Source organism: Bos grunniens, chromosome 1 (genome assembly GCF_055505025.1).
Source record: "Bos grunniens cultivar Pamir isolate PY7600 chromosome 1, Bosgru_T2T1.0, whole genome shotgun sequence".
Taxonomy (NCBI): Eukaryota; Metazoa; Chordata; class Mammalia; order Artiodactyla; family Bovidae; genus Bos; species Bos grunniens.
The window spans coordinates 86,007,460-86,024,881 of NC_141165.1; the positions used below are offsets into that span (position 1 = coordinate 86,007,460).

Below are 17,422 nucleotides of genomic sequence, written 5' to 3' on the forward strand. Positions count from 1 at the left end.
TCTAGTATCTAGTAGAAGACACTCTAATAATACATTTACAGAGAAAAAAAATTCTGTCACATGCAAAGTTACAAAAATAAGACACCTTAAATAATTAGATCCTGCTCTTCCTACTCTGGTCTTATCCAGAAACAACTATTAAATAATGTCTTGTCTAGTCTTATTTCTGCCACAGGTTATTTAATACCATAAGAATATCACTTAGTCTTCAATGTTCTCATTTTGAAATGAATGGGCGGGTCAATATGATTTCTAGGCCTGTTCAGGTTTAAATTTAAACGTCTAAAGGTACACAGCACTTGGTAAACATGCACAAGGCTTTTTACATATCATTTCAACAGTAATGGGGACTTCCCAGGTGGTTCAGTGGTAAAGAATGCCTGCCAAAGCAGGAGCCACAGGAGATGCAGGTTCGATCCCTGGGTCAGGAAGATCCCCTACAGGAGGAAATGGCAACCCATTCCCGTATTCTTGCCTAGAGAATTTTAAGGACAGAGAAGCCTGGCAGGCCACAATCCATGGGGTTGCAAAGAATCGGACGTGACTGAGTGACTAACACTTTCACTTTCAACAGTAAAGGATAAACTTGTAATCATTCCTATCTGAATCTGAGATACTCAGAAGTCTAATCAATATAAGACACTGGGTAGTCTGGTTCTTTCCAGTTCTTCAGTATGATGTAAAATGTTTTCTTCCTTTCTTCTATGGTAGGTTTCATATTAAGCTATATCCATATCCTAGATACTATGCCATATTTCAGAAAGCACTGAGTCAAAAGAGCAGAAAAAGTACTCTCACTTCCTTAAAAACAGAATGAGGTTAAATTTTTTAAATCTGCTTGCTAAGATTTTTTAATGTAAACCGCATATAAATTGTAACTTGGAAAAAGCTATGTTTTTATTTCTTACCCACATTAAAGTAGAACAACAAATGAAGTCTGTACATCTTTACAACTAAAAATCTCATTCAAAACACTGCACTACTCAAAGAAAAAAACTAGTACTGCGTCACATTTACCAAGCATTTAAGCAGATTTCTGAAAAGAATAAATCCCCAGAAAAATACTTGTAGGAATAAACAGAAGAACTCTTAAAATAACTTTATACCAATTAGGAATAAATAGAGGAACTCTTAAAATAACTTTACACCAATTACGACAAAAATTATTAGAAAAACAAATTAAGTATAAATAAATTCTTGTTCTTATCAACTTTTAAGTGACCAAACACTCTTCATTTTTTCAAACATTCATTGTTAAGGGATATATTATTAAACTATCATATTTAAAACTATTAAAAAGTTCTTATTTCCATCCTTCCTGAAACAATCAGGAGGAATATCCATTAAATGAAGCATAACCACACCAGAATTAAAATCTTCGAAGAATATTTTTAAAAAAAAAAAGCCAAATAAAAGATGAAAAAAGAAAAACATCACATATATTGTTCTTACATGAACAAAGGTTATAATTTACTTATAATTCACTGTAAAAATGAGGGAAGCCTAATCACAGGAAACATAACAGTTGTAAGAACTGTCACAATTTCGTCCTTTGTGATAATGATTCCTAGGATTCCAAGTAGTGTCTCAGTTTTAATGACAATCTCATTAACCTAAGTTTCATCCACAGGAAAAAGATTACATGGAAGACAGAAAGGCTCATTTTTGGCTTAGATGTAGGCAATGTGACAGAATTCTACTGGCCTAAACAAACAGTGTGTCTCAAAATTCATTAATGAATATCATTTCATTGGTCGCCTTTAAGGAAATCAATAAATCCACAAGCAGACATTAATTAATACCTAGGGAGAAGATGTGTGCCACTTTGTCCGTGCTTCCACTGTTGAGTGGTATATTTTTAATGGCACCCCCTCTTACCCTCAAAAGTATCCTACTTGAATAAATAAATATTTCCCTTTTTTCAACTCGGTTAACCACATGTTACTGTAACTTATCAAAAAGGGAGCAAACTCACCTCTCTGCACACAGCAGCTATCTGGGCTTCATCCATGCATGTCTCTGTGACAACATCAGTAAGGGATCCTCCGGCCAGGTACTCCATGACCACAAACAATTCATCTCCCACCAGGTAACTAAAAGAGAACAGACAAAATACATCCACACTTTCACTTCTTCTAAATACATGGCGCTCTATATTAAAGATTTCAATTATTAGACACCCTGATAAAAAAAAAAAGCCCAGAAAGCTGGTAGCTTTGATAGCTAGGAAGAACACTGAAAAGGTGCTTTGTAACAGCACAGAAAAGCAACAGAAGGTCATTATGATTTTCCTAAATCACTTTAAAATTTACCCACAATTCTAACTTGAGTGTGTACATAGATTATTCCAGTTAATATAACCCTGTATGGTATGAACTTCCAGATGATGGAGGCTTCCAGGAGATGGAGACCTGGAAAGGTTAGGTAACTCATACAAGGTCACATAGCCAGTAGGTGACAGAACCAGAATCTGAAACTAAACACAACTGGTTCCAAAGCTTATGGCTTACCTTAACCACCCATGCTTTACTGACTTGTTAAAAAGCAGACAAATGTACCTGGAAAGTTTATTTCTATGAACATGGTCTTCAGAGGCAGGCCTAAAGTCTAAAAGTATGTTTTCTCTTAATCCATTCAAAACAAATTTAAATACGGAAATTTAAAAAAATCACCTATAGTTCCCTATCTCCAACACAATCACTATTGTAATTCTCACTTATTTTTCTACTATTCTTCTTTCATTCACATAGACATCCCGCTTTAAAAACAAATCTGTTGTAAGGGAATTTCCTTTTGGCCCAGTGATCAGGACTTCATACTCTCACTGCCAACCCATGGGCAGGGAACTAAAATCCCATATGCTGCATAGTGTGGCCAAAAAAACAAAGGCTGTAAAATACATAATTTTCTCTTCTACTTTTTGTTCTGTTATTTGACATCAATTCCTAAATTATATGAGGTTTTGATAAACATGTTATTTTCCCAAGACAAAATCTGAAATAAAATTGACCTGAAAGTTTAAAAATTGAGCGGTCAATCACCTATGTATCAAGACATGAATCACAGCCAATCTTTCCTTAGTGTTTCAGCTCCTGATCATTTGGACTTGTTATGAGCACTAGTAGCAGTGTCCTCCATTTAACTGCCTTCTCTTGATTGCCAACTGATACCTAAGTAGAAAAGGGACCTTCTAAACTGTAACATGGGCTTCCCTGGTGGCTCAGTTGGTAAAGAATGTGCCAGTAATGTGGGAGACCTGGGTTCAATGCCTGGGTTGGGAAGATTCCCTGGAGGAGGGCATGGCAACCCACTCCAGTATTCTTGCCTTGGAGAATCCCCAAGGACAGAGGAGCCTGGCGGGCTACAGTCTATGGGGTCGCAAAGAGTCAGACATGACTCACTGACTAAGATCACAAACTGTAACATGCTATTTTCACCTCTCTCCCTACTTTGAGTTTACTTTTCAGTGTTGACACTCAACCCTAGTCTGGCTAATCTCCAAAACCATTTTTCTCCCAATGTTTAAGAAATATTTCTATTTACCTGTCCAAGAAATTAACTATGTTGGGATTCTTTAATTCTTTCATCACCAGAATCTCATTAATGATCAATTCCTTCTTTGGCTGTTTCTGTAAATTAATCTGCTTAATAGCAACCTATGGTGGAAACAGGAAAAAAAATCAGAACAAGCTTCCTAATTCTCTTAGAAAATCATAAACACTAATAAGTTAATCATCTAATTTATTACATACATCCTATTCAGTGAGATTACAATTTATTCATAGGCAGTGCTTTAACTTCCACACTGCCTATGCACAATTCTTTGTAATACAGAAGCCCTAGTATTTTCGGATTTCTCTTGAAATCTAAACCCAAGGTCAGTCCAGTGCCAGAAATTAATCCTCTTTTCATCCAAACTAGGAAAATAGTTTTTAAAATATTTATTTATGAAACTAAACACATAATTAATTACTTCTTTTTTCCCCCTCAGTAAGGAAGATACTATAAAATTCTCTAGAGCAATCCTTCAATATATTCAACTGAAAAAGAAATTCCTCATTGATTATTCACAGGCAGATCTAGGTTCTGCCTATAGTAAAAGCTAATGGTAACACCCAGAAGTAGGAAAAAATTGCTTACCTCTTGTCCCAATGCCACATCTGTAGCAGTGAAAACTGTGCCAGAAGCCCTAGGGGAAAAAAAGACACAAGCAGATTTAAGATTTCTAAATCATTCTCATTAACATCCAAAGACTTTATTCTCAAAACAACTGGAAGGGGGTTAAAGAACACTGAAGACGGAACATCTTTAAAAAAGGTAAAAGCAAAAACAAAGAGGGGAAGAATAAGAAAGAGGTAATCCTTGTGGCTAAAACTTATATTAGAAATTTGTCATAAATTTCAGACCTACAAAAACATAGTAAAAAGATCAGACAAAAAGAAATCAGTAACATATACTCATGGATTTATTTCCCTTCTTAAGAAACAAAGAACTACAAACAAATTTAAAGGTTCTTATGTGGCCTTTCCAAAGGCATCCGCCCTCTTCCCCAAAGTAACCTGTGCTGGACATTCACTCTGTATTCAATGTGCATAATTGCCACATGTTTCTCTATACTTTACTAAGGACACAGATGTGTACCACTACAGAAGATATTTAATGTATTTTTAAAACTTCATATAAATTATTTCATTTTACGTATTTTCCTATAATTTGCTTTTCTGATTCAACACTGAATTGAGAACTATAGTCTAAGGGGTTGGAGAGTCAGACATGACTAAGCAACCATCACTTTCACTTTTTCATACTGCTGCTGCTAAGTCGCTTCAGTTATGTCCGACTGTGTGACCCCAGAGACGGCAGCCCACCAGGCTCCTCTGTCCATGGGATTCTCCAGGCAAGAACATTGGAGTGGGTTGCCATTTCCTTCTCCAATGCATGAATGTGAAAAGTGCAAGTGAAGTCGCTCAGTCGTGTCCAACTCTTAGCGACCCCATGGACTGCAGCCTACCAGGCTCCTCCATCCATGCGATTTTCCAGGCAAGAGTACTGGAGTGGGGTGCCGTTGCCTTCTCCACTTTTTCATACTACTATTTATTTATCCATTATCAGGCTCAAGGATACAAACATGATTTTCAATTTTTTTGTTATTAAAACCAGAAGTGCAATTAAATTTTACTTTTAAAAGGAAATTCGTAAGTTTTCAAAAAGACTTAAGCTCACTGTCAAAACTTACAGAATACTTTCCAGAATTAACATTAAGAATTCAAGATGTTCATTTGCTCTCAAGCAATAGAGAAGAAAAAATTTCAGTTAGCATAGTTTTAAAATACAAATTATTGGGAATTCCCTGAGAGGCCAGTGGTTAGGACTCTGAGCTTCCACAGTGGGAGACCTGGATTTGATCCCTGGTCAGGAACTAACATCCCATAAGTCACATGGCATGGCCATAAAGAAAGAAACAAATAATAATTATTAAAAATACAAACTATTGAACAACATCAGAAGGGCAGTAGAATTAAGGATTCATACTCATGATGTGACTAAAATGCATTTAATCAAAGAAAACACTATAAACTTGTAGTAAATTTTCTTACTGTCCTTTAAATATTTGCTGGACAATTTCCCCACCCATCTAATCTCTTACCACCAATGTGAAATCACACTTAAGAAGCAGCAATGTACTGCTAGGTAGTACAGTATTTCAATATCATCTAGAAATAAGTTCATTACTTTTACACAAATCCAAGAATACTATTCAGAGAACACCGTAAGTGTGCAATGTCAGTAAGCAAAAGAGCTATCAAGCTGGACATCTAGAAAACAATGAATATTCTGTTAATACAGTCACAAATACTTACCCTTGCCCAATTTTTTCATATCTTGTGTATTTTTTCTTAGGGTCACCTATGCTTACAATAGTTCCTATTTTAAACAAAAACAACAAAAATTTGGAAACTCAGTCAAGTATTTTAAAATTGTAAACTAATTCTGATAACATTATTTCTTTTAATAAACCCCACTGATTTTAGAACATACATAACACTAAGTTTCAAAAATAACCTATGCTTCAAACACAAAAGAAATAATAATTAAAAAGTAACAGAAGCAAGAAGATACATTATTTCCACAAGGTTAGACTTCCTAACTAATGTCTTGATTATCCTAACACTTTCTAAAAAATGACGACATTACAGAATGACCAACTATACCAGTTTTCCTGAGACTCAGGGGGTTCTTAGGATGTGGCATGTTAAGTTTTAAAACTTAACCGGTCAAATCCTGGTGAGAGGACAAGTTGGTCATCCTACTTTTCATACTCCACTGAAATGTATCAATATTAAGGTAACAGTAAGTTACAAAACTACTTACTATGAGAAAAAAAAATATATAAAATATCCAAATGAAAAACCCTAATAGCTTTTCTAACTCTTCTCCTATATCTATCTTTTAATATATTTAGTAAATCACTTATTACTATAAAGATTACTCTAATATAAACTAATCATACATCTGCTTAAGAAAAGTTCACAAAGCACAACTAAGAAACAGGTCTTAAAATTAGGATTTTGTTTAAAAAAAAAAAAAGGTATGATTTTGTACATAAAATCCTAACATAGTCTTATTATAACTAAGTCCAAGCATGAGAAAATCACACTAAATTTTCACTTAAACTTTCACAAGGTAAAAGGAGAGAGGGGCATATCCAAGAAATTCACAAAAATAAACCAATTTTATATAGGTACTCAGCCTCAAGCCTATATCCAATCTGTAATATTTTTCCTTGATGCCTCCAGATCAGTGTCCTTTACAACTCTAGTGGCTATAGACTTATAATGAGATACTACTGCTACCCTCTCTCTGGCCTGTGTGTATTATTTCCAGGGCTTGATTCAGGCCAATGATAGTTGGTGGATGAAAATGGAGGAAAAAAAATACATTTTATGCTTACACATATTATCTAGATAAGACATTTGGTTTAGTTATTTAGGGACATTTTGTATTCTACAGGTGTGCATAAATATATACAAACTTCCTTTGATAAAGTTTCCAATTAGGACCCTTAGATTTGGCCCTCTGAAATATTGCTCCCCAAAATACTGACTATTGCAAAGACTGCTCACAAGTCGGCACATAATAATAAGCAGGCAAAGAAGAGTATTATTTTGGCTTTACTACATTAACTGAATCTGTTGTTCCTAGGAGAAAACAATTTAAGCCAAAATATAAGGTATAAATTAAGACCCATCCAGGCCAAATGTTTCAGGGGCTGTTAATAATTTAAGAATAATGTAAAATGTAGGCAACATACTTAATTTCTCCATAATCTCTTCATCTGTCATTTTGGCCTTCTTTTTCTGTTTGTCTGAAGTCTTGGCACCACCATCAACATTAGAATCACCAACTGGTGCAGGAATAGGATCAATTACAGATCGTGTATAAATCTGCAGAGAAACAGTTAATTACTAAGACTTGAAGAAAAATATTTTTAGGTATTCTTAACTGGCACACTATTCAGTTCTTTGATTTTTGACAAAAACTAAGTTGTTTCCAGTGTTCTAAAGAATGAGAGTAATACTTTCAGACTTGTTTTACTTAAGATTGGTAACTAAGAGGCAATGTAAAACATTTTTCTTAGGAACATCATATACATATGTTAAAAGTTTGTATAGCAAAACAGAAGATTTGTAAATGAAATTTAAGTGCAATCAGATAAAAAATAATGTGCCAGAAATGAAGCAGAAAGAAATACAACTTTAAAAATCATATTTTTCTAAAAGAGAGAAATAAAGAGCAAAATAATGGAAATCCTGATGTTGCAATGTGAAAGTGTCAGTCACTCAGTCATGTCTGACTCTTTGCAACCCCATGTACTATAGCCCCCCAGGCTCTTCTGTCCATGGAGTTCTCCAGGCAAGAATACTGCAGTGGGTCGCCATTTCCTTCTCCAGGGGATATTCCCGATACAGGGATTGAACCCAGTGTCCTGCACTGTAGTCAGATTCTCTTCTATCTGAGCCACTAGGGAAGCCTAACTATTATTAATTCCCACAACAATTTTTACACAAATATAATTTCTATCATTTCATTTCAAAGAGTCAAGTCTAAATGTAAAGAAAATAGAGCCCTGTACCGATGAGGATACAATGGCAGTCAGTTTTATACCTGTTTACTGTGCCAACACCTCACCACAACCCTCTGTTAGTATAGGGAGTAGGACAGGACTCCTGCTGTCTCTGTCAAATGTTGTTATTGTTAAAATTCTCCCATATCTGTTAGAAATTTCACTCCTGGCAGCCTCTTGAATGATACTAATGTTTTAACAGAAATGTTAAATGGGAGATAAAATACATGCTTTGGATAAGAGGTAAGATCCAAGTTCAAGTTCTAGACTTAGTACTTTTCTGCACTGAGATAAACAGAGAAAGGCAGAGAGACAGATGAGGTCTCTGGAAGAGATGGGGTAATGCAGAAAGAAAACACAATATGCATTTTAACTTTTAAAGACCCATTCAACTTTAATTTTCAAAAAAACTAGTTTTTTGATGAATGGTATTTAGGTAAAGATCTCCTAGTTAAATCCCCCATATTAAAATATTTTCAGCAGGAGGACTTTTTTAAAAATCGTGCATGGAACCAGAGATCAAATTGCCAACATCCGTTGGATCATAGAAAAAGCAAGAACGTTCCAGAAAAACATCTATTTCTGCTTTATTGACTATGCCAAAGCCTTTGACTGTGTGGATCACAATAAACTGTGGAAAATTCTGAAAGAGATGGGAATACCAGACCACCTGATCTGCCTCTTGAGAAACCTGTATGCAGGTCAGGAAGCAACCGTTAGAACTGGACATGGAACAACAGACTGGTTCCAAATAGGAAAAGGAGTACGTCAAGGCTGTACATTGTCACCCTGTTTATTTAACTTATATGCAGAGTACATCATGAGAAACGCTGGACTGGAAGAAACACAAGCTGGAATCAAGACTGCCGGGAGAAATATCAGTAACCTCAGATATGCAGATGACACCACCCTTATGGCAGAAGGTGAAGAGGAATTCAAAAGCCTCTTGATGAAAGTGAAAGTGGAGAGTGAAAAAGTTGGCTTAAAGCTCAACATTCAGAAAACGAAGATCATGGCATCCGGTCCCACCACTTCATGGGAAATAGATGGGGAAACAGTGGAAACAGTGTCAGACTTTATTTTTTTGGGCTCCAAAATCACTACAGATGGTGACTGCAGCCATGAAATTAAAAGACGCTTACTCCTTGGAAGTAAAGTTATGACCAACCTAGATAGCATGTTCAAAAGCAGAGACATTACTTTGCCAACAAAGGTCTGTCTAGTCAAGGCTATGGTTTTTCCTGTGGTCATGTATGGATGTGAGAGTTGGACTGTGAAGAAGGCTGAGCGCCCAAGAATTGATGCTTTTGAACTGTGGTGTTGGAGAAGACTCTTGAGAGTCCCTTGGACTGCAAGGAGATCCAACCAGTCCATTCTGAAGGAGATCAGCCCTGGGATTTCTTTGGAAGGACTGATGCTTAAGCTGAAACTCCAGTACTTGGGCCACCTCATGCGAAGAGTTGACTCATTGGAAAAGACTTGGATGCTGGGAGGGATTGGGGGCAGGAGGAGAAGGGGACGACAGAGGATGAGATGGCTGGATGGCATCACTGACTCGATGAACATGAGTCTGAGTGAACTCCAGGAGTTGGTGATGGACAGGGAGGCCTGGCGTGCTGCGATTCATGGGGTCGCAAAGAGTCAGACACGACTGAGAGACTGATCTGATCTGATCTGATGCATGTATGCTCAGTCATGTCCGACTATTTGTGACCCTGTGGACTGTAGCCCACCAGGCTTCTCTGTCTGTGATATTTCCCAGGCAAGCATACTGGAGTGGGTTGCCATTTACTTCTCCAGGGAATCTTCCCGACCCAGAGATCATCTCCTGCCTTCGCAGGTGGATTCTTTACCACTGAGGCCAACTGGGAAACCCTTTTAAAAACCACTGGAAATCAAATACAGACTGCTGTTTTTTAAAACTCATATGCACAGACACACAACCCAGTTCATTAATCAGAAACTCACTGATTTTGTATGATCTGGTCGTGGAGCAATAACAGGAGGAAGAGCCTCTTCATCATCGTCATCTTCCTCTGTTACTACTGCTGATGTTTCTGATCCCTTGGTATTCAGCTGCATTTATCATATAAGCAAAGTAAGAGAGACAAGTCAAACATAACAATAGATGAAAATACAACTATCTCTTTTTTGAACATACTTGAAAATATATTTACTAGCTCACTTCAAAGCAATAAAACCTTACTGGTTCTAATCTAATCATTTTTAAAGGTAATAAAAGTTTATGAAACAAATGTATACAGTAAATATCAAGTATTCTTAAGAGAGAATACTATATAGAGAATTTTATATCCTTTAAGCAAGCCCAAAAAGTAAACAATCACTTCATTTGTTAAGACCAAAAACAAAAATCCACTGGGCTTTGTATAAGTCAGAGTTTTTCAGTTATTTAAAACAGCCTGATTCACCAGAAAAAGTGTTGGCTAACAAAGCAAAAGAGCAAGGCATTATCCTTTATACAGAGTGTATTATTTGCAAGGTGGGTGCTAGATATGGATTTTACATGTTATTACATATAGTGTTCAAATAACTCCAGGAGATGGTTTCCTCCAAACTGAGGAACTGAAAATAAAACAGCTATTATTTGCAGGAGGTGTTTGTGCTTACATGGTAACTTAGATGAAGTCTCAGACAACTCGGAAGATTCTGACAGGCTTCTTATTCTTCAGTATATTTCCATAGTCTAGATTCGGTAAGACGGTGCCAGAGGAAAATGCTGGCAAGTTCTTTGTATTCATGCTTATACATGAAAACATTATCAAAAGTAACTAAATTGCTCTAACAATCGTAAGTTTTAGTTACTATAAGCATCATTGGAGGAAATTCTATTTGCTTAACAAAGATTCCTCAACTAATCAAGTACCTATCTAAAAGTACATATCAAGTAGTTATTTCTGAAGGCTGTAATTTATTTTGGAAAGTAAAATAAAAACTAAGATTTGTTTTGGGTAACTTAAAACAAGAACTATAAGAAATAACATATTAACTTACTGCTGGTGTTCCAGAAGGGAAGCCATCTTTCTCTGAATACAAAAGAGAAAATAATGCTAAGTGAACAATTCAAAAAATAAAATGACTTTTACACAATAAAGGAAGAACAGACAAAAGCAAAGTAAGTGACATGTTCTTACACTGGTATCATTTTGAGTTGAATTAAAACTTAAGAAAAATAATATCAGTTTTTAAATAAGAATTTACACAAGACCATAAACCTCAAATTTAATGGAACTCTGTAAATTTGCTAAAAGTCACTGAATTGCAAACATCAAGTGGGTGAATTTTAGAGCATAAAATTATACCTTAATAAAAAATTTTATTGGAAACTAAACAGAAGTTTATTCATAATGATATTTTTCTCCAGCAAACTGCCTATCAAGGAACTTAGAGAAACCAACAGTAATTGTATAAAGGAAAATTACTGACATAAATTTTAATCAATATGAAAGCAAATCCCTGAAGGCAAAACCACAGTTCCTGAAGTCTAAATACCACAATATTCATTCTGGAGTTAGAACAGCAAATTTTGTATTATCCTTTAAAATGCCCAGATACACAAACACACAAACATACCATTTTCTGTTCAGACACCGATTTAAAAAAATTATTCATTTATACATTATTCATTTAACTGCATTTACTAATTGCAGTTGGGAATAAATGTGACCTTTTGCTAAGGATGTACTACTAGACTACGTAAAAAAGGTCTAAATACGCCAAGTGGACCTTATTGGTTCTGAAAGGATATAACCAAATAAGTACAATCAATTAAAACTAAATGTATAATCTTAGCTCAATCATATTATTTCTTAAAACTACATGTATGACTTAAGAGGGGAAAGAAACATTAAATGATAACCCATGATGTAATTAGCAAAATCCACACTGAGGGAAAACAGGACAAATGATTCTTTAACAAATAAACTGTAAGGAAAAGACAGCATGAGTGCTAATGTAACGGCAGGAAGCCTACATAACAAAGAGATTCGAGACACAATAATTGATTGTAATGTATGGATTTTTTTTCTAGTCCTTATTTGAACAAATGAACTTAAAAAAAAAAAAAATCCACTATTCTCCAGTTCCTACCTGATGATATTCCAAATCTGAGGAATAAATTCTTTGAGTTCCAAAGCTTATATTTATACATGTGATGGCTTTCAATTTTTGAGTGGAAAACATTTTTTATTTCAAAGTCTGTGCATTTATATACAGTAAAATAACCTGTCCCACTAGCAATAAATATATTTCTAGTTTGAACATGTCTGCAAATCAGCCTCTTTCCCATCTGTTGCTGGAACTCATTCAAAAGCAGGGAAGAGAAAAAACCAATAAACAAAAGGCCAAAATATCCACTTTTGGCAAAACTAAGAGATTAATATAATCTCCAGACTCCATATTGTACACAAGAGCTGCCCTCTACTGGTTTACAAAAGGCAGATCTATGCAGGGGAAAAAATAAAGACAACCACCATAGCTTAGCTCTTATTCTTCCAGAAGAATCTTTACTCTCCAATCCCAGTTAAGTGAGCCTGTTACCATGGTCTGATGTCTTACCAGGAGGAGTAAAGCTCAGATATTTCTGCTTCACTGTATTAGAGTCATAGAACTTCAAGACGTCCAGCACTGCCTGAGGATTCTTCTTTTGCTCTAGTTTGGTGATATTGGAGGTCTGCAGTAATCGAGCCCACTGTTCTGGCATGCCCTAATGAAAAGATATTCAGAAATTAGTTGTTTTGAATTGCTCTAGTAAGACCAATTTCCAGAGCAAAGTGACAAAATATATAAAACAAATCAACCTACACAATTGCAGGTTTGACTAAATTTTAAAAGGTCTAGTTTTCTAAATCAATATATGTTGCAAATTATAATCAAGAGCCTCAGCTCCCTAGGAAAAGGACACATCCAACCACAAACACTTCTGTACAAAGAGAAAAGCACTAAGAATTCAGTTTACATGTGGATAGAAAAGAATACCTGAAGGAAAAGCTTGAGCTCTGCTTTATAAATGCATTCCACCTAGGTAAACTTACAGTGAATTCTCCAGTAACAGCATCAAAGCCAACATGGATGGTATGCTCAAAATCAGACGGAGGAGAAATTTCTGGCCTTTCCTTCTCTTTCTTCTTACTTCCTAGAAGGCATTAAAAAAAAGCCTTTTAAAAGGTACTCGTAATCATGTTTATAGTCTTCCCCAAACAGATTAGGAACAAAATTATTCTAAAAAAGAGATTTTCCCTAAAAACACTGGCTGATAGGAAGCTGATAAATCAAGCATAGAAATCTCATGGCTGTAGGGTGGGTATTGTCAACCAGTGTCCTGATTAAAGAAACACAGACTGACCCAACATCAGGCCTAAATAAAAGTGCTCAGGACAGAAGAGACGGTCCCTTAGAGTATTGCTTCTCTCATTAATAAAGAAGTACACTTCACATACTGAACAATTTGGAAAACAGTCTATCGAGCCCTGTTTCTGTATTTACCTAGAAAGAGCAATTTACATTACTATGATTATGGATAACATACACCATGTGAACAGGTAGTTTACAAGGACCATGTCATTTTTTTGTGTGTAACTCTTCCTTTTTATTGATGTTAATAACTGTTACATTTTAAGATTTCCCAGTTTTTCTGTGGTTCTACCAATTATTTTTACATTTCTGCCACACACCTATCTCTGTAAATTCAAACACATCAGTTCCATATTTTTCCTCCACCTAACCACCTTGCTCTCAGATTCTCTTATTTACTCTGCAGCAATTTATGTCAAGACTTCTGGCAGAGATATTAGTCCCAGGTCATCCCTTCACTTTTATGCTGCGCTAGAACTGACTTTTTGTATTCTATGTTCTCTTCTTCTTGGTCTACACCCTTAGCTGATAGCTCTCAACTAATTGTATATGTATTTAGATCGAAAATACCACCCTCCTCTGGATTTCTTCTAATTCTCAGTGTTGCTATTTAGAAGGTCAATGCCACTTTCTCATTTTGAACTACTGTTGAAAATCAACTGATTATATATATACACAAGTCTATTTCTGGATGTTCAACTCTGTTGCAATAATCTCTTTATGTCAATCAGACTAGATTATTGTAGTTTTGTAATAAGCATTGAAACTATTAATATACAGTATAAGCCTTTTCTTTTTTAAAAAATTGTTTGGCTCCATTCTAGGTCTTTTGCATTTCCATGTGAATTTTAGAGTAAGTTTGATAATTTCTTTAAAAAGTCTGCTGGGATTTTGATTAAGACTGCAATGAATCTATAGATCATTCTAGGAAGAACTGATTTAATAACAATATTGTATCTTCTAATCCATGAAAGTAGTGACTCTCTCCATTTATTTAGGTTTTTTTTCATTCCTCTCAGCAATGTTTTATAGTTATCAATGTACAGATCTGTTACTGCTTTTGTCTGATTTCTGGCACAGTATTTCAAAAAGTCTGATGCTATTGCAAATGGTACAGTTCTTTAAATTTTTATTTTCAATTGTTCATTGATGGTACAGAAAAACATAATTCATTCTTAAATATTGATCTTGTATCCTGAAATCTTACTATGAAGCCTTACTTTTTGTTCTAATAGCATTTTTGTAGCTCATTACAGGATTAGCTAAAAAAATTCAATTATGCTGCTGATGAATAAAGACAGGTTTACTTCTTCCTTCCCACTCTGGATTCCCTTTAATTTCTTTTTCTTGCACTGGCTAGAACCTTTAGTACACTGCTGAATAAAAGTGGTGAAAGGTGAAATCAGGAAATTTTTCCTGATCTTAGGAAAAGCCATTAATTTTACCATCTAATTTGATGCCAGGCTAGGTTTGTCAAAAATGTTAAAGGCATTTCTTTCTATTTCAAATTGGCTGAATGCTTTGATCAGAAATGAATATTGGATTTTGTCAAATGTTTTATCAATTTTTATTGGTATTCTCAATAAATTAACTTTTTATTTCATTGATTTTTCTGCATTTTTTATTTCACTAATTTTACACACTTTTATTATTTCTTAATAATCTACTTACTTAGGATCTCACCTGCTCTTCCTTTCTAGCTTATTAAAATGTCTTAACTGAAACCACTGATTTGAAATTTTCCTTTTCTAAAATGGATGTTTAATACTATGCTATGCTAAGTCACTTCAGTTGTCTCCAACTCTGTGTGACCCCAGAGACGGCAGCCCACCAGGCTCCTCTGTCCATGGGATTCTCCAGGCAAGAACACTGGAGTGGGTTGCCATTTCCTTCTCCAATGCATGAAAGTGAAAAGTGAAAGCGGAGTCGCTCAGTCGTGTCCGACCCTCAGCGACCCCATGGACTGCAGCCTTCCAGGCTCCTCTGTCCCTGGGATTTTCCAGGCAAGAGTGCTGGAGTGGGGTGCCATTGCCTTCTCCGGTTTAATACTATAAACGTCCTTTAAGTACTGCTTTAGCAGTATCATACAGATACTGGTGTCTTAAACTTTCATTTTCATTCAGCTTAACATATTTTCTAAATATGTTTAATTTCTTTGGAAGTGTTTTTATTTACTTTCCAAATATTTCCAGAGATCTTTTCTGTTGAGTGAGAACTAATTCCTAACTTAATTGCATGGTGGTCATAGGATTTACTTTGTGATTTGAATCTTCCTAAGTTTATTGAAACTTTAAAAATGGCCACAGAATGTGATATCCTGGCTAATGTTCCACACTCACTTAAAAAGAATGGAATGTTCTATAAACTGGTCAAGTTCGTTGATAGTTTTAGCAATTTTCTACTTGTTCTATCAATTATAGTGAGCAGTGTATTAGAATCTGCAACTGTAATGTATTTGTCTATTTCTTCTTGAAATTCTTTATTCACTTCATGTAATTTGAAACTCTATTAAGTGCATAAATGTTTAGTTCTGTTAAACCATTTTGATGAATATATCCTATTATTATTATAAAATAACTTATTCCTCAGTCTTTAACTATTTAGAGAAATATTTCTTGGTCTCAAGTCTACTTCGTCTGACATTAACATAGCCAGTCCAGTTTTCTTTTCACTGTTAGCATACTTTAAACAATTATTTATTTTAACCTATTTTGTGACTTTATATTTTTAAAGTGGATTTCTTATAGGTTTCGTATATACTTAGGTCTGCTTTAGCAATGTTATTCTTTGCCTTTTAAACGAGGTGTCTAGATCAGTTACATTTAATATGACTGCTACAGCTGGGTTTAAACCCATCATCCTTTTGTTTTCTAATGGTCTCTAATCTGTGTTTTCACTTCCTTCTTCTTTTGAATTAACTATTTTTTATAATTACCTTTTGTCTGTTTTGTTTTTTCAAGCTATAATTTTCTATATACCATAAAGTTTTCCTACTTAAGTTATACAATTTACTGGGTTTTAGTAGATTTACAGAATTGTGCAATCATCACCACAACATAGCTTTGGAACATCATCATCCCCAAGAAATACCTGTACACATTAGTCATCACTTCCAGTTGCTCCCTTCGCCTCTGTCCCAGTTCTGAACAGCCACTAATCTACTCCTTATCTCCGAAGATTTGCTATTCTGGCTGTTTCTTATACAATATGTGGTCTTTTGCAAATGACTCTTTTCACTTTACCTTTTGAGGTTCATTCATGTGAAAGCATGTATCAGTGCTTCATTTCTTAAAAAGTCAATCATCATTTAAAAAAATTTAGATAAGAAAAAACATTTACCATTTCCAATGATTTTCATTTCTTTATGCAGATGCACATTTCCATCTGGCATCGTTTTCCTTCTGCCTGAAGGATTAGGTTTAACATTTCTTACAGTGTAGGTATGCTAACTTCTTTCAACTTTTATACATTTAAAAGTTTTCTTTCCCCTTCTGTTTTAGAAGGTATTTCCACAGGATACACAATTCTAAGCTGACAATTTTTCTTTCTTTCAGTACTTTATAGATGTTGCTCCTTATCTTCTGGCTGCATTGTTGCTTACATAAAGTCTGTTGTAGTTTTTTCCTCTATGTGTCTTTTCTTTCTGACAGTTTTTGTTGTTGTTGTTGTTTATAACAACGAGCATTTTTTAAAAACTCCTACTTTTCTAGAGCAGTTTCAGTTTCACAGACAATTGAGCCTAAGGTCTGGACATTTTTAAGATTTTCTACCACTGATTTTAAACAATGATCATGTGCCTTTATGTAGTTTTCATCATTTTTCCTGTGTTCGTTCAGAATTCACTGAACTTCTTGAATCTGTGGGTTTATAGTTTCCATTAAATTTGGGGGATAGGGAATCCGCCATTTTTTAAAGTTTTTTAAAAAA

At 35.0% G+C, this 17,422-nt stretch overlaps 1 protein-coding gene across 3 annotated transcripts in view; it reads right to left on the reverse strand.

Annotated features, from left to right (window-relative positions):
• The window catches only part of PAK2 (p21 (RAC1) activated kinase 2), a 99,577-nt gene that overhangs the window by 20,650 nt on the left and 61,505 nt on the right, over positions 1-17,422 (reverse strand). For all 3 annotated transcript variants that reach the window (XM_086400468.1, XM_086400456.1, XM_086400465.1), the window contains exons 3-11: positions 13,177-13,277; positions 12,701-12,848; positions 11,138-11,169; positions 10,094-10,201; positions 7,313-7,445; positions 5,862-5,925; positions 4,141-4,189; positions 3,544-3,656; positions 1,976-2,093 (exon numbers count right to left, since the gene is read on the reverse strand). In XM_086400468.1, coding sequence (XP_086256594.1) covers positions 1,976-2,093; positions 3,544-3,656; positions 4,141-4,189; positions 5,862-5,925; positions 7,313-7,445; positions 10,094-10,201; positions 11,138-11,169; positions 12,701-12,848; positions 13,177-13,277 — 866 coding nt within the window. The remainder of the gene's footprint in view (positions 1-1,975; positions 2,094-3,543; positions 3,657-4,140; positions 4,190-5,861; positions 5,926-7,312; positions 7,446-10,093; positions 10,202-11,137; positions 11,170-12,700; positions 12,849-13,176; positions 13,278-17,422) is intronic.